This window comes from Struthio camelus, chromosome 1, assembly GCF_040807025.1.
Source record: "Struthio camelus isolate bStrCam1 chromosome 1, bStrCam1.hap1, whole genome shotgun sequence".
NCBI classification, from domain to species: Eukaryota; Metazoa; Chordata; class Aves; order Struthioniformes; family Struthionidae; genus Struthio; species Struthio camelus.
Genome location: NC_090942.1, coordinates 128731685 through 128749415, shown reverse-complemented (window position 1 = coordinate 128749415; position 17731 = coordinate 128731685). Strand labels below are relative to the sequence as shown.

At 48.2% G+C, this 17731-nt stretch overlaps 1 protein-coding gene and 1 long non-coding RNA gene across 3 annotated transcripts; one reads left to right on the top strand and one right to left on the bottom strand.

Annotated features, from left to right (window-relative positions):
* Window positions 1-2107: 2107 nt before the first annotated feature.
* Window positions 2108-12739, bottom strand: LOC138061901 (uncharacterized). The gene is made up of 4 exons (XR_011135899.1): window positions 12373-12739; window positions 9227-9384; window positions 8573-8815; window positions 2108-4690 (listed from the first exon to the last, which is right to left on the bottom strand). It is a non-coding gene; the product is annotated as an uncharacterized lncRNA (long non-coding RNA).
* MID1IP1 (MID1 interacting protein 1) lies at window positions 12376-13865 on the top strand. Of its 2 annotated transcripts, none has more exons than XM_068916718.1 (2): window positions 12376-12491; window positions 13051-13865. In XM_068916718.1, the coding sequence occupies exon 2, from the start codon at window positions 13274-13276 to the stop codon at window positions 13793-13795; it is 522 nt and encodes a 173-aa protein (XP_068772819.1). In that variant the 5' UTR covers window positions 12376-12491; window positions 13051-13273; the 3' UTR covers window positions 13796-13865. The 2 variants fall into 2 exon arrangements, with proteins under 2 accessions (XP_068772819.1, XP_068772812.1); XM_068916711.1 differs by having other exon boundaries at window positions 12397-12491; window positions 13048-13865.
* The last annotated feature ends 3866 nt before the right edge of the window (window positions 13866-17731 follow it).

Sequence of the window (17731 nt, the reverse complement as noted above, 5' to 3'; positions counted from 1 at the left end):
TGGCTACAGCAAAAACTCCACACAGCAGTGCTTTAGTGCTTAAAGGGACACTGTCAGCTAAAAGATAACGCTTCTGTCGGAAAACATTTCAAGTGTTATTTATACCGCTTAAGATCGGTAGATTGGCTGAGATTACTAGAGCTGAAAGACGTTAAAGAGTAGATTTCTCTCTCCTCATTTTGGGAGGTATGTTTATTTTGCACGTTTGGCAAGTTTTTCTGCCAGATGTGTACCCCTGCTTTTGCTTTCCGGTTACACGCTGGAGCACACATGAAGCATGCGTGCAGGTCGGGTTGGAGAAACTGTTTTCCTTGAAATTGGTCTGTCAAAGAAAAAATTTTACATGGAGTCAAAAATCCTCTGATAATTAAGTAAGGTTCTGACAGGAACCAACCTGCCAGGCAAGTGCTAAAGTCTACCGGATTTTCCTTTCTACTCCTTCATCCATCTGCACGGCAGCCCATGTGGAAAACTGTTGAGGAGTTTTGGCTGCCAGGCCTGGAGTAACTTGCTGTAAGGACTGGTGTTAGAGTGGCCTCTAGTCACATTATGTGGAGCAGGTTAGTTGCTGGGAGAGTTGTAACGTGGGCACTGGGAAATCTGGACCTGGGAAGGGAATTCTGTATGGGAAGACCTAATCTTTCCCTCCCTTGCTCTGCGCCTGAGTAATGTTGTGTCATTCAGACTACTGCTATGGTCAAAGCCTGGCCATGCAGCAGTGGAAGAACTGCTCTTTGGTTCATGATGGTCATGAACCAAATTGCATGAGACTCTGGAAAAGAAGCAGTGCTTTATGCTGAAGGAAATACAACTGTTAGACTGTATAATTTACCAGGAGGCCTCACAGTCAGTTTTACTGCCTGAAACTCTTCTTAACTTCATTTTGAAAAACAACCAGATATCAAGCGCAGAGAGGGTGCATCGACAGCATGTGATGGAGAGTGGTGCAGAGACTCCTGAGCTACTTCTAGATAAACCAGCACCTCCATGCAATGTAGTAAAGCACCATGTAAGGGACATTATCTTGCATCTTGAAAGGAGTTAAGCTGTGCTAGCCCAGCAACGCACACCATCCTTTTACCTTGGACAAAGCTCTAGGATGATGCAGCTATGCTGTTTCTGATCCTGAGGAGACACACTAAGTCCAGCTTTAGAGAGTCCAACAGACCCTGCTCCTGCAAGAAGGCTCCAATAGACAGTTTAAACAAATGAGCTTGCCAAGACTGTATTCCCTAGCAGTCACGAATAAATGACAAATTAGCCCTTGCCTTGCCCAAGAGGTAGCATGGTTAGAGCTCTAAGTCTGACAGGCTCACGACTCCATCACAAACTTGCCAGATCAGACCTTAAGGATCCTATTCCAAAACAGCCCAGCATCCACTATTAGGGCTTGATTTTTAAACAAACTTGGTGCTCTTTTAGGTATGCAAGTCAGGTCCAAAGGGCTCACCATCAAGAGAGCTCTATTTAAAGCCTGATCTTCACTGTGACTGCTTAACTCCTGAATCTCTGGTCCAAAGTGACCTGCTCAGGGCTGTAGCAGGAGTCAGACCCAGGGCTAAAATGCAAAAGTTTCTTGCTCTCATGCTGCTCTTTTATCCTTCTGATCCCAGCTCCCCTTGTGCACGTCTCCTGCTGCTGTTTAAAGACGCAGCAGGGCTCAGCGAAAGGCTGTGTGGCTGCCCTCTCACTTTCCTTACGTTGGTGGATTTGTGTCAGAAGTTCAACATTGCCAAATGTCATTTTGAGTGATTTTGTAGTTCTAGGTTAATAAACTGCTTAGTGTCATAGAGGAACTGAACCATGCATTGCTCTAGTTGCTAAGGTGAACACTTTTTCTTAAGCATGTATGTAAAATATGCAGTTCAGAACCATTCTCAGTAGCCCTACATTTTCAGATTCACGTTTTTAATTAAACAACATTTTATTTCTGCTGTTTTTAAATAGGCACATGTCTTTTCCAAGCAGTTGTGTTTCAGTCTCACTGACCCGTGACTCCTCTGTGACTGGAACCTCTCAAAACCTCTTAGCTGCAAAGTTCTTCTCCTGCTGCAAAGAAGAAAATATCAGAGAACAGTGAAAGAGCACAGCTTATGCCAACCAAGTCCTCTGTGCAATTATCTTTTATTAAATTACATGAAAAAAAGTCACCAACTTAGACACTCTTTGTAACGATCCAGTTTCAACTTTGTCTAAAGATTATGTTCATCCTCAACTTACTGAGGCTGTTCCGCAGTTTATGGATGGGAATGGAGTGAAACCCCACTGACTCTGGGAGAACAAGGATCAGTATAATTCACTGGTGGAACGGTCTCTGATGTAGTACAAACACACACGTAAGAAGGTTGGATTTCTGATGTTTTCCGGAAAATGACTTTAAATCACACACAGTTGTATGCTTTATGTATATATACACATACATACATAAATCTATCTATATGTCTGTGTGTGTATACATACATACATACATACATACATACATACATAACTCCCAGTATATATCTCCGCAGTTTCCTAGATACCATGGGAAGTCAAATCCCTAATTATGGAAAAGGTCCCTTTTGGTGCCTTAGATTACTGAATGCTGTATGTGCCTCCTTTGAAACCATAATTTACTACAGCTGGAGGCAAGGGCCATAGTTTAGAATTTTTTACTGACTTTCACAGATGTAGAGAAATAACCCACTCACAGCAAGAACAAGCACACTACTGGTTTACCTTTGAGTAAATGTACTTTTGCTCGGAACCTTAAGAGTAACCAGCTTTTGTTTTGAATCCCATTCAGCTTTTCACCCCGTGGTACTAGCAGGAGTCTGACAGAATGTTTCTGTCTGCTCCCATTTCTTCCTGTAGGCACCATGTTATATATCCCTCACTAGCCTGACCACAGCTTTCAGAAACATTCAATAAATCAACAGTTAAAAGGGAAGAGTAGACATGGGGAGCAGGTGCTTATTATCTGTGCATCTCTGGAGAAGAATAACCCACAGTGTATTTCCATGCCCATTTGAAATGGAATATGACCATGACCCTGCAAGTGGCTCTGCTTGAATTGTTCCTGGCATCATGTTTTACTCCTAATATTTTCATTGTCTGCCTCCATCAGTTTTACCTCCCACTGTAGCATTAATTTTGTATGTGAATATGGAAGCTGTGCTTTAAATAATACAGCATATGCTTTTTATTTGCCTTGTAGAATAATATTTTTTTGGCTGATTTATATTCCACCTGGACAAAATTATTTTTTATGATGGGTTTATTTCATTTGCTCCCACATCCCCAAATGGGGGAAAAAAGAAGAAATCTTGTAAACCACCAGTAACAATGGACAAAGAAATCTGCTTTGAAATACAAATTTACTGCAAAAACAGATTCTCTCCAAGCATGCAAATGAAAAAAATGCTCTTGTAATAATTTTAAGCTAACAAATGCATGGTAGACTGGAAAGAGTAGTCTTCAGGCTCTTGCAGCACCCCTTACAGAATGTTGGGTGTATAGGAGAAATTCACTGGTGGCTCTGAGCTAGTGCGGTAGAACAAAATTATACATATGGCTGGAGCATGGATTTAGTTTAGCTCTTTTCAGAACCTCATCAAGAAATAACGCCAGGACAAAAGCCTGTGGTCTTTAGGATTGCAGATTTGCCACAAAACTTTACAGACTAAGCTGCCAAATCTACTTCATTTCCAGTTTTCACAAGGAGCTTGAAAAAAATATATTACTTGCCATTGAAACAACTTACTTTTCCTGGCAAGTAGTTTCAAAGAGCTAATTTGGGGATTAATAACAAAAAAATCCTATGATGTATCTTGTTTTGTGTTTTATATCCCTGGAATAGACTGGCAGTATTTTTATGTCAATCTGTCATCTACAGAAATACCCATGTCAACAGATTTGTTAAAGAAAATATGCCACACACAATGCTTAGCACAACTTAGCTCTGAGTCTGACTTCCAACTTCAGACGCTTTTTGTAAAGCAACTAAATGTTAATCATACAAATCCACAACAGCCATAGCAGCCAGAAAGCTCTATTTTTGGTTGTGAAAGTCCTCCTTAACTACACAACATCCTCCAAACCAAAACCACGTTATAATAGGAATATATGTGAGCACACATAAGTCCTCCATGTCAACTCTAAATTGAAGATCTGGGGCAAAGAAGAAAGTCCTTAGGAGGAGCTTACCTTTTAATACTGAATGCAACAAGAAGAGACAGGACTCTTACAGAAAAATCTTCCTGCTTCTAGACCCATCCCGTAACTCCCCATTAGAGGCTGAAAATCCAAGCTGAAGTCCCTTGGCATCTTCTAGCAGTAGCTAGAAAATTTGTTGCTATGCAGGCATCTTCCTCCCTAAGCAAAGCTCTGCTCCAACCCCTTGTCCTGCCACATCCCTAATTCTTGCTTCACCAGCTAGCACAGAAAGCCTCAGTGAATCTGGGCCACCTTTATTCTGCTGCATCTTCCTGTCTTTCTGAGCACTGAGAAGACGGTAAAATGTATCAAACAGCAGGCCAAGCATTTAAAAATCAGGTGATTGGTTTAAAATGAGGAAATATAAACTGTTGGATGGGTGTGTATTGCATTTGTTTCACCGTTGTCTGAGGGCCGGCCCATTCGAATGAAAATAGATCTCCTATTCTTCCACAAACTCCTCAGGATAAAGGCAGCTCCTGCAGGAATCGTAAACCTGCAGACATGGATGAAAAGGAAAACAGTATAATAAAGCTACAGTAGATGGTGCTAGACAGGTGCAAAAGACACTAGCTAGTCATTTGAGGATACCTGCAAAATTTACCCCTAAGCTAAGCGGTTTAGAAAATGTGCAATTTAGATTTATCAGTTCAGGAGGGAGATTCAGAGAAAAACAGTTGAGCTGGCGAGATTATTAAATACAGAACCCTGTGCTGAGACAATGTGCAAATTATGACATGCATTGACAAAAGGAAATAGAGAAATGGCATCCCCTCCACAGCACCCATGCAGCTACACTGAAGTTGAGATGCGGAGGGGTCATGGGAGGAAAGGGGGCATGAAGATAGCAGGCCACCATCCAGCAACTTTTCCTCAGAGCAGGACCCACCACCCCTACCATATGCTGGAACTGGGATGACAAAAACAACGGAAATGCTGCAGGTTATCCTCAGAGCGGGAAGTGCAGCTCTGTATTTTCCAATGCCGCTCCCTGGGTATCAAATGGTTAATGTCACAGAAAGATGGTATTGTGTACTTAATTTTTTCAGGCAGAAGAACGCTGATGTATGTTATGTTCAGTTCATCACTTCGGCATAGATTTACTCAGTATTTCAGAATGTATGCTGCCTCTTCGGCAGAGATTAAAGGCTCTCCTCAGAGCCCCAGGTATTACACTCAGATGTATAAATCAGGGCTTAATATATAATATTTGCCCATAAAAATATATCATTGTGGCATTCGTTTGGATATGTGCATATTAAATACCTTTATAGAAATTCACAGGTTTACTCAGGATTATTTTATTATGTCAATAAAGTCCCCTACCATCCTAAACAGGTATCTTTTCTGTCAGAGCGTGGACATGGTTGCAAAGAGAAACGGGCAGATCTTGTTAACGTTGTTCATGACCCTGCATGTGTTTCATGTGCTTCCATCTATGGCCATTACACAAAGGCATGCTATATTCCACCTCAGCAATAAGGATATTAAAGGGATATTGTGGGAAATGTTACTGGAAAGGCGTAATAGCTTTTGAGTGGTGATAACTGCCGCACCGGCTGGCCTGCGATCTCAGCGCTGTGTTGCCATGCCATATTTGTGCAGCGCTGTGTTGGAAACCCTGCTCCGAGGCTAACTTGGGGCTCTCACTTACCAGCATTGGCCAAGCAGGGCAGGGATCACAGTGGAGATGACACCGTGAGCCTCTAAAGGAGAAAATTGCATGATGTATCACCACTCACTAGCACCCACTAGAGAGCTGTTTGGAGTGAGATTACAGTCTCAGAGGAGACTCTCCCGTCTCTCGGTCACAGGGTTACTACGATGATGCAGTTGCAGCTTGTATGAGGGAGGTAGGAGGGATTCGAATGATGGCCGGAAAGAAAAGCTGGATCAAACCTCCAAAGACCCTGTTCAGATCAGCCCAGGTTCCTGAGTCCCCAGCTTTGAGGGACTTAAAACCAGCCAAATTCATTCTTTTCTCTTAAACGGAAAAGGAAAAATGGGAGGGAGAAGATGCTGTTGAAGTTCACACTTCAACCAATTGCTTGAAAGTGGCATTTTAGACTGAAGGGAACCAAAGCGTCCCAAAATAAGAGTTTGTGTAGTCTGCAGGGTTTGATCCTACTCATGCCACTTTGATGTAAGCACAGCCATGTGGCTTTCTTTGCAGATGCTGATTTACTGTGAGGCAAGGGAGAGAAGATCATACTGTTAAAGTTTCTCCCCCTTCATCCTCTTCATATTCAAAGTTTTATTTTCTAGTAAATTCCTATTATTAACACAGGAGAGAGAAAAAAAAAAGCCCTCGGATCCCTGGTGCATCCTTGGAGCGGTTGCAGCCTCATCGTGGATGACTAGACAACTGCTACAGTGCCACATAATGAGGAGCATACGTGCTGCACCAGGAGATACTAATGAGGGAGCTACAGCCCCCTCAGCCCTCTCCAGTATATCCATGTCCGCAACCCATGTTTTATTTAACAGGCTTATTATGGCAGTGCTAAGGAGCCATTTGAAAAGGATCACCAGTGTCCTGGGCACTGCATATCACAGTGCCTACTTTGACGAGTGTACAGTGCAAACAGGTGAGACTGGCAACAGGAGGGGAAAAGGGACGTAATGTAGAAGTAGTGTGAGCAAAGCAGTGGTAGCATTTATCATCACTTCCATTTGGGGAGTTTTCAGCTTGTTTTGGCCCTCTAATGCTAGCTGAGTGCTGTATAGGATGGATTCCAGATAGGCAGTGAGTGGCTAACAGATTGAAGCTGAACTTCAGATGATTTCAAGGAATGCCCTTGAGGAAGCGAGGATTTGGCAGGCCTGGGCAGTCCGGGGAGGAACCTGCAGAGCCCGGTGGCTCAGAGGATTTAGTGGGAATCACATGAAATGGTCTGCACCCCTGCTTATTACTCTGTTCTCTGCTCTTGGTTGAGCTCCCACTCGAGCTCCGTTGCTGCTTTTCACTTTGCACATGCAGCACTGCTCCTCTCTGCGGAGGTGCGACATCGTAGAGTCCTTGCTATGCTGCTTCTAGCAGCAGGCAGTCTCACTCAGATTTGCATGTTTGTCAGAAAGAGAAAGGGGGTTTGTGGTAGCTGCTCCCTTCTGCAAACGTGCTCTTCCTGACCCCTTTGCACTCCTTCATACGAGTTTCCATTAGGTTTGGAGAATCATCCCATTCACAGAGGACCAACAGAAATGGCAAGGAAAGACAGCTAAGTGAAAGACAGAGGAGACATAAGTAAATCTCTGCAAAAGTTACACGACAGATTGCAGCAGGACTAAGACAAATTGGTCTGCATTCCTTTAACATACTAGATTTCTGCTTACCTTCATCATTAGCATGTTAAGCTACAAGTGCTGGTTATATGAAACTCATTAAAAGACATAATTTATAATGACAATTTTCCATATTTTCCTTTTGCATTAGAAATCATGGGTTTCCTTGGTTCAGGCTTTGGTACAACTGGACTGAGTTTTGGAAAGGAAAAGGATGAGAGAGAAGTGTTAAATGCATGCATCTGTACTGCCACCCAAAATGACGGAAGCGTTTCACAAGTTTGAGCAAAAATGTACGTCAGATAGGAACAGAATGAAACTACTTGTTGCAGCTTTCTGTGCTGAACTATAATCTACCATGAAACATTTACAACTAATTACAAAAGAAAGTGAAACTCCCCAGAGATAGTGCTCTTACAAGGCCGACTCAAATGGTGTTCCCAGGCTTCAAAATGTAACACTAAATATTTGCACATATTTATCACTTTTCGCCCACACAAGATCTCATCTTATTTTGCAAACACTGTGCAGCAGAACAACTTCCTAACTGCCGAAATGTAGCTGTTGCTGGTCTGAAATGTGCCAGTAGCACCTATTTTGTGCCAGCATGCATACTGGGAAAACTGTTAACAAAGACGGTTTGTTACTCAGTTGCCGCTGAAGACAGAATTTAAGCCTTGTATATCCTACTAAAATTCAAGCAACTTGCCAGAATGGTCAGTCTCCTCTTGAAAAATACTATGCAACTGCTGGTGTCACTGGACGAGGAAGGCCACAAGCAGCGTTGTTTCTACAGCTAGCCTCAGTACTTCAGAGGCTACTGTGGTTAAATATCGATTTGGGGATAAGCTAACTTGTTAATATTAGCAACAGCTCAGTAATAGCTAAGTAGTAATAGTGACAGTTGATCCCCATTACTCTTTAGAAGTCAGCTACAGAAGGCAAGCCCTTGTCCAGAAAGGGCCGAACACCATCAACTCTCATTACTTCAGGGAGAATTAAAGGCTTTTAACTAATAGAGTAACCTGTATCTGATTCTTCTTTTCCTAAACAGTGATATCAACCCATTCAAGTTGAATGGCTTTTTAATCCCCACCTTGCTGGGCTTGTGTGTTGGGCACACTCCTCCCTGTCCAGGTGTTTGCTAAAGACAACCTTTGCATGTTGTCATTTTGGTTTCCTTATCCAGGATCCTGTGCTGGACAAAGGTAACAGCTCATACATTCTTGGACTGTCAGATATTGAATGTGCAAGCTTCCTCATTGCTCAGGATGCAAGATAAGGGATTTCCAGCTTATTCCCATTCCAGGCCCTGCATGACCACGATAATCGGATCACTCTGAAAAAGAAATATTTTAAACAAATGCTATTTACATATTAAACTTCCTGCCACAAATGGGATCATCTTTTCTTAACAGGAGGGAAAAAGAGAAGTGCCGTTTCTTTTTTTGCCATTGTATACAACCTTCATAATTACATAACGCTGAAGAGAGAAATATGTGCTCCTTTATTTCATTCTAACCAAGGAGCAATCAAACCTATTCAGGCTTGTGTTAATGATATACATTATACGTACAAGTGACATTTACACTGCATATCAAAACTGATCAGAACATAAGGAAGTTAAAAAAAAGAATGCTGATTGCCTTCTGTTGTGAAGTTTGACTTCAGTATGATCTATCTCAGCCTAATGGATTAGACACATGTCTGCACAGGCTAAAGCACTATATTACAATGAAGTAAGATTTACCATCAAAGGTGGAAGCAGACTGAGTGTGGTTATACATTGGGGAAACAGGGCAGGTGGTGGTGAAAATGGCTGTGCGTTTCAGGTCACACTTTTTTTTGGTTGCGCAGAAGACCGAGTGCTCTCTCTTCTGATGCTTTTGGTACAACCAGATACTTCCCCTGTTTTGAAAGAGTTTCAACACTTACTGGCAATTTCAAGCTGTGTGTATTGTTCCTCTCGAATTTTTCCTCCTCCTCAGTCAGTATGTCCTAACCACAGGCAAATTTTTCAATTTTAATGCGTTCAAACATTTTCATTCTTTGTTTTTATTTGGACAGCAAAGGAAAGTTTTGCAACTTTCTCTATTCCTAGAGATGTATCTCCTTTTCCAATTTACTGAATGTTCAGCACACACTGTATTTCAGTTAAAGGCAGCAAAGCTGTTAACGGTGTATTAATGACGTATTGTGTCTACATAAAGATGCAACAACGTTTTGACCAATTTTCAAGCCTGATGAGCTTTCCTTTCTTTGGATAATGAATTATCTGCGCGCAGATCGTAATTTTACATAAGTCTCTATTACTTGCCATTGTTTAGCCACGAGCTTTTGCAGTTTCTGTGTTTCTTGCAAAGGGTACTTGGCTGTGATTTGAACGGTTACTATTTGGAGTTTGTTTTTTACAAAGTTGATTTGCCACTTAATTCATATGGAGTTAATCTTCTCCTGTCAAGCGAGGGACTAGGGGGAGAGCTGACGACTGAAGCGACCGGAGAGTAACCGCAGAATAGGAGAGGCTGTGGGGAAAATGGAGGCACTGGCCTCTATTACTATTTTGTGAGCGTCCGCCTTGCAGTAGGAACCAAGCACCCCAGCCAGGAGCCGTGTTTCACGGGGTCCTGTTGGGTTGGGTTTTCTATTCCAAGCAGACACTAGCAGAAACACAAGAGTATAGCAGCCAATAAAGTGCATTGTGTGAAATTGAGAATGTGGGTGGACCGCAGCTGCGCAGGCTGATTCGTTTTAACGTTTCAAATATTTGCCAGTTCTCCAGCCTTTCTGCCTCCCACCACGCCGCGCTCAGAAATATATACTTGTATGATTCTATATATATACGCAGGACTGCTTGTCATTCTGCCATGTTTGCAGTGGCCGTGGCGATTCACCTTTTCCAGTGACCGAGTGGGTCGATCCTTTCGGGGCAGTTAGGTTTTGTACCTCGCCCCACAGCGCTAAGCAGCCCGGCAGTACGAGCAGTGTGGCTCTGGGGTTTTATCTGCTCCCCCCAAACCCCCTGCACAACGGCTACAGGGCCAAGGTTAACGTTCAGCGCATCCCTCCGTTCATCGGAGGGTGCCTGGTTGTTCGGCTTGTCTGAGGGTTATTTGGGGCCGGAAATCTTCATATGGGTGTTTCTTTCTTTTTTCTCCCCCCCCTCCCCCCCAGGACGTAATGTTTCTTTGCAGCCGACAGAGCAGTTATTGTTAAAGGGCTGCGCCAGCGCCAGGGGCCGTGTTGCGTTTTTGTCCATCGGTTGGGAGAGGAAATTGTCCTAGTTAAGGCTGGCAGCCGCTCGGGGAAGGGAGAGGCGGCCCCGGCGGTTGGGCCGCGGGGTTTCCTCAGGGCGGCGGGCAGCGAGGCCGCGCCGGCCCGGCCGCCTCTGCGAGGGCTCGGCGGCGGGGGAGGGGCGGCGGCGGCGGCGAGCTGGCCCGCCGGGCCCCGCCCCTGCCTGTCGTTGATCCGTTGCCACGGCAACGCGCTCAACACCATTCTCTCACCTCCTCCTCCCCCCGCCACCGCCGCCGGCAGCCGCTCTGCCCCACGTGACCCACGGGCGGCCGCTCTTCCAGCGAACGCGCTTGTTACCAGGGACGCCCGAGCCGGCGGAGAGAGACTGCGGCTGGGAGGACCGGCGGGGGGGGGGGGGGGGAAGCGGCTCCTATTGGCTGCTGCTAGGCCTTGCTGATTGGCACGTGGCGGCGGCGTCGGGCCAGTGGGGCGCGCGGCGATTGGCTGGGCCCGGAGGTGAGGCTGTGGGGTGATGCCGGCGGCCGCTACCGCCCCGCGCTGGCTGCCAGGCGGCTCGCGCGGACCCGGCCGCCACACAAAGGCCGCCCGCAGGGCGCCCCCCCCCTTGCCCCTTCCCCCCCCTCCCCGGGGCCGGCACTACGGGCCGAGGCGGGGGAGGGGAGCGAGGCGCTGGGGGCCGCGGCTGCCCGCGTGAGCCAGCCGGGCGGCCCTGGCGGGACGGCGGCGCGCGTTTCTGCCCCCGCGCCGGCCCGGTGTCCCCGCTCTAGCCACCGCCGCGGCACGCGGGCGGCAGCCAATGGGCGGCCGCGGAGAACGGGGGCTGCACGCGCGGCCCGCGTGTCCCCGCGGCCGCCTGTCCTGTCAGTCAGGCGGGGCCGCCGCCCCGGCGCGGCGTCCGGCAAGTGTGCCCACTCCCCCGCCTAGGGGCGACGGGGCAGAGAGGCCGCGCGGCCCCCCCTCCCTCCCCCCGCCAGCGGTGACCAGCCGAGCGCCGCTTTGGGCGGCGGGGAAGCGGGCCGGGGGGCTGGGAGCGGCCCCCCGCACCTGCCGCGCTTGTGAGGGCAGCGGCGAGCGCGGCCCCACGGCCGCCCCGGCTGTACAAAGCACTGGTCAGTGCCCGCAGCGGCGTGCCCCCGGCGAGCGCGGGGTTTGCCGTGCGTTGGTCTCCCCGTCGGGGGCTGGGGGGAGAGGCTAGAGGTGTATTCCTAGCACTGTAAACGGCCCCGTTTTCCGGGCAGGGCGAGGGGGAGCCGGCTTCCTCCCGCTCGGCGAGGCACTGCCGCCGCAAACCGCGCAGGGCGGCTGCGTCCCTCCTCGCCGAGGGACGGACGCACGGGTCTCCTCGTCGCTGGCTGGAGACGGGGAAAATCGTCCTCTCTGTTATGTCCCGCTTCCCCCGAGGACCGAGCCCAGCGCTTGCTGCCGCTAACGTCTGCGCAGCCGGGATGCTCCGGGCTCTCGGAGCTGCCGCCCGGCCCGCCGCGCCCTCCCCCAGCGAGAGGCGGAGCCGCCGCCCGCCCGCCCGCCTCGCCGCCGAGCTACTCGCGGTCAGCGCCGGCCGCCTTTATCGTGACTCGCTGCGCGGGGGGTGGCACGGGGGAACACCTTATTTTAAGATACGCGCTATAAATACCGCACCTGGGATGGGAGCGGAGCTACGGGCGGCAGCGGCCGGCGCGGGCTCCCGGCGAGGCAGACGGCGGCAGCAGCAGCAGCAGCACCCGCGGGCGGGGCGGTGAGCGGCTCCCCGGACCACGGTGGGTGCCTCAGCCCCGCTCCTCCTCCTCCTTCTCCTCACCGCCGCCGCAGCAGCGGATGGCCGAGCGGCTGCGCCGGTCTCCTGCTTCAGCCGAGCCGCGCTGACTTGCAGCTGCTTGAATGTTAAATTTGGCAGCGGGGCGCGGGGCTCCCTTCCCGTTCGCCGTGTGCCCGTGCCCCGCCGTGAGCGCCGGTGTGCGGCGGGCCTGGAGGGGGTCGGTGTTGGCATCGTGCCGTTTTGGAGCGAGGGGAGCGGAAAGCCCCGGCCGCCAGCGCCTTCACGGGGCGCCCTGGGAGGACCTCGGCGCGGGGGAGGGGAGCGGAGGGGGGTGAGGAGGCGGGGGGAGGCGGAAGGGCGAAGAGAAACGACGGGGAGGGGAAGCCTAAAAAAGGAGATGGGGTTGATAATAAAGCCGGTGATGGGGGAGGAGAAGAATGCGCCTCCGGGAGAGCGGTTTCGGGAGGGGACGAGAAGGGGGGGGAGAGAGAGAGAGAGATGAGCTTCCGCGGGCACCGCAGCCCTTAATCTAAACGTGTTCCGCGCTCGCATCCCAGCAGGACTCTCCCTGGGCGTCGCAGGCAGCCGCCGAGCCGAGCCCGCGGCGGAGGGCACCTGGTGCCGGCCGGTGGCTCTAGCGAGGAGGAGGAGGAGGAGGAGGAGGCCTTCGGCAGCGGCGCCGCTGGAAGGCTTGGCCGCCCGCCGTCGCCCCGCAGCCGGAGCCCCGTCGCCGTCGCCGCCGCCGCCGCCTGGCAGCGCCGCCCGCGCCCCCCGCCCGCCGACATGATGCAGATCTGCGACTCGTACAGCCAGAAGTACTCCCTCTTCAACGCCATGAACCGCTTCATCGGCGCCGTCAACAACATGGACCAGACGGTGATGGTGCCCAGCCTGCTGCGCGACGTGCCGCTGCTGCTGGAGGAGCTGGACGCGGCGGGCGGCGTGTGCCCGGAGCGGGACCCCGCGCTGCCCCCGGCCAACGCCGGCGCCTACTTCTCCCGCAGGGACATGTACAGCCACTACATGCTGCTCAAGTCCATCCGCAACGACATCGAGTGGGGCGTGGTGCAGCAGCAGGCGGGCGAGGAGGCCGGCCGCAAGAAGGACAAGCTGAGCGGCGGCCCCGCCGCGGACATTAGCCGCGGCCTCGCCGAGGACGGCGAGGCGGAGGAGGACCTGGAGAAGCAGTTCCACTACCACCTCAGCGGACTGCACACGGTGCTCTCCAAGCTCACCCGCAAGGCCAACGTGCTCACCAACCGATACAAGCAGGAGATCGGCTGCAGCAGCAGCTGGGGCCAGTGAGCGCGGGCCGCGCCGTGCCACGCCGCGCCGTGCCGCGCCGCCGGCCCGCGGCGGGCGGGGAGGTGAAGATGGCGGGGGGCGAGCGTGGCCGCGGGGGGAGGGGCGCGGGTGAGGGGAGCGCGGCGATGGCGGTTGGGAGCGTTGGGCGGCGCGTGCGGGCGAGGCGGCGGCGGTAGCCGCGGTGCCGAGAGCCGGGGCCTGGCGGTGGCGGCAGCGGTGATGGCGGTGGGGCTTTCCTCACCCCCCCCTCCCGGAGGACGGCGGCGAGCGGCGCCTTCCTGTTTTGCACTACTTTTGAAACGATGATAACAGGCGGGTGTTCATGAAGCGTAAGGTCTCCTCGCATGCTCTTAGAACTGCAGTTATTTTTACCGACGCACAAACAGAGATGTAAATTAATCAATACTAGTTTATTAATTTTTTTTTTTTTTTTACGGTCTGGGGCGAGCTGTTATTGCGCCTCTCTAAATGGAGAGGCTGAACTTGGACGTGTATGAGCCGGCTGTGTAGCTGGCCGGCATGAGGCTGAAAATAAGCCAATGAAAATAACAAAACTGGTATAAAAGTACTTACCTTACCCGGGACGGAGCCCAGTGCGCTCGTGAACGTGCCTGTGTCACTGGAAGGATGAAGGGTTCCCAGGTTGTACATGTATGGGAGTTTATTTAAAGCTTTTTTTATTCAGATGTAGAGGATATACTAAAATAAATGCGAATGTATTAACTGAAAGTGACTTAACTTTTTGGGTATGATTTGTTTCTTTGATTAAATAATATTTTTAACATCTGAAATTCATCGGTTCTAAATTATTTCCAGCGCTGCCTTACTAGATACCGAGCAACTCTCTGTATGTAACAGTATTTTTCAGAGGGAGCAGTTAGGTAGTGAAGATAAATCACCGTATCCAAAACTGATAAATGACTATATTTAATATACCATACACCGCCCGATTTTTTTTTTTTTGGTAAGCCATTTCAAATCAAGTAGTCCTACTGCTCTGTATATATGCTGGTGTAAAGGCCGGTGCCTCTTTAACAAAACCTGAGAAGACTAGAGTCACGGTTACTTTGCAGATAGTGACTCAAGGAGGCTGGAGCACAGCCTAGGAATGACTGTTTTTCAGAAAGCATCTTAACGTATATGGGGGAGCTCTTTTTTTCTTCCTCAAACTAGGTGTTGGGCACTTCCCTCCCCCTTCTCCTCTCTGTAATCCTCTTTGGTAACTAGGAATTAATTAGTTTTATGTTATCCAAATCATATTGATTTTATTCTCTGTGCATTTTTTTTTCATTTGTTGGAAGTGCCATGCCTCAGAATTGGTTCTCTCTCTCTCTCTCTCATATATGTTGTTTAGCATATCGTAAAGGCTTGACCTTGAGTAAGTTCTAATATCAAAAGTGTACTTAATGATTACAATGAAATGTGTGCATATCACAAGAGCATAACCATTTAATAAACACTTACTTAATCCTCGTGTAAAATAGTTTTTTTCTCAGGCACTGAAATTCTTAGTTTGTAGACACTGTATACTGAAATTTCACTTTGTACTATTTCCCCCAAATTTAGGGATTTGGGGGATTTTTCCTTTGAAAATGCAACAGAAAAATTTTTCTTCTCAGCTTTAAGGATTTTTTGCTTAAATATTCCCTAGAATTTTTTCTGCCCAACTGTTAGGACATTGTAGTAAAAGCGTTTGAACATATATTTTAGACTGTTTTCCGTTCTAAGGAAAGAGGAATTGTAAAAGACTGGATGATTTTTAGCTTAACAATGACTGTTTGTTTCATAATGGTTTTCCCCACCCCCACTTGGGAAAATGCCAGGAAAAAAGTCAGGAACAATGAGAGGGATTACCATCTTTTCCTAACATGTCAGCTTGCCGGGATCTCTATAGTCAACATAGTCTAAAAAACACAATGCAGAAGATGCAGTGCTTCATGCTGGATAGTAAAGTTTCATTCTCCTGAAAGTGATGGTGAGAGGACAAACCAGTTTTGTTGTGTTACTACTCACTTCTTCCTTGAGCTCAGCCAGCTTAAAACCATATTGCAAACAGTGTTCCGAAGTGCTTATAAAACCTCAAACAAAACCAGTTACCTCCGTTTCAAAAGCTCTTATTTTGAATTCCTGGTAATTTCTTTTAGTGCACATTCAGACAATACTGTTTAAATGTTGCACAACAGGCGAGATGGTGCTGATTCAAACTGTGAGTAACACAGAAAAAGAGCTAGTGTTACTTTAATACAGCATCACAGTGAGCATTACATCCATTTTGTTCGCATCCTAAAGAAGGCAACAGAAACGTTTTGGTGGAAAAGCAATTACAAACTAGGGATATTAGGCAGTAAGGATGGAATTTCCATACAAGCAAAGCTCTGGGTAACAGAGGAGTACGTAGTTACAAAAAGGCTGATAAAGCAATTCAAGGGTTTGTCTCGCATGAGCGACTAACCTGCAGTTCTTGAACTGCACATGGCTCCCATGTGGGGGCAACGCTGCATGACCGACAGCAGCCTGGGTAATCCAAATTCAGCCGCTGGGAGAAACTGCTGAGACTCATAGCAGCAAGTCAGCAGAAGAGGCACCGTCATCTCCTACCTTGTGCGCGGCTTTAGAGTTCCCCCTTTTCAAGGTCGTACAAGAAGATAGAGGCTCTTAGGATCAAGAAGGTGATCTCGTGATGCAGGGGAAAAATACAAGACAGATAAAAACATGAATATATTTCTTATGCAAAGCACAAGGTGTTGAACTTTCTGTTGGCTGACACTGCTGTGGAAAACAACTTAGTCTAAAACATGATCAGACAATTATGCAAATACTAGCGTCTGATGTTGCAGTAAGTAGAGATGAAATTGCAAAGTCTTATTACTCAGATTTTGTATGCTAGATGCTGAACTGGGAAAAAAAATCCATTAGTGGTGCTATATAATACAGTTAGGTTTATTATTAGGAGATACATCGTCTTTTGAAGGACTAGATAATTTTAAGTGCTGCAGATTGGATACCAAGTTGAGTAAACCTTTAGTCTGCTCCAGTAAAGCGGTTCTGATACCTGTAACTGATAATGAAAAATAATATCAATCTACCTTGAAAAAAAATCTTTAGCAAAGATGACGTCAAGCATTTTAGGAAGTGTCTTTCTCTCCAAGCCAAACTTGCACAAAAAGGCAACTTGCAGGACTGCAGGAACCATATACAAACCAGTGGAATATACGTAGGTACCGTGAGAAGCATTTGTAATTTTTAGCTCCCTTCAGAGTAAACAGACTCAATATACTGTAAGCCAGACATTAGCAGAGTAATAAATAATGAAATTCAGAACATTTTGCACTTGCAAATTGATTACAACTGAAGGTATGTTACTGCCAAGGAGCCTCAAGGACATTGCTCATTGAATGCATCACTTAATATATAAAAGTGCCCACTACATGCCATTATAGTTTATGAGTTAAGTGGTATTTTTCTGTATACAAAACAACAGGAGGGTAAATGGAGGAAAAGTCATGGTTTTGTCTCAAGGTGTGTGTGTGTACATATGTGTATATATATGTATATATAAAAATAAAAATAAGAGTGTTGGGGGATGGGCATGACCCCTATGGGAAAAACAGCTTTCAAAGGCAGCTTTGACCGTGGGCTGCTGTCCTGGATGGGTGTCAGGTCTGTCCCAGATTAAGTATGCATTTCATGAATCACAGCGGCCCTTGGCACCATAAGGTGCTCTCCCTTCCTTTCATGGGCTGCTGTATCCATTTCTGCTCAGGAGCAGATTGAAAGCCTTGAGACGAGTATCCTCACAGGCACATTGACCAGAGCCACCTGCTGCAGTGCCTTGTGCCAGGTCCTGCGTGTCTCTGCAACCTCCTCTCGAGGGCACGAGCCCCTTCTGCATGCCACAATGGGCACACGGTGCTCGATGCCAGGGCAGGGGGCAGA

Coding starts and splice junctions, on each gene's coding strand:
- MID1IP1 (XM_068916718.1), top strand. CDS start 13,274: ATGATGCAGATCTGCGACTCGTACAGCCAGAAGTACTCCCTCTTCAAC.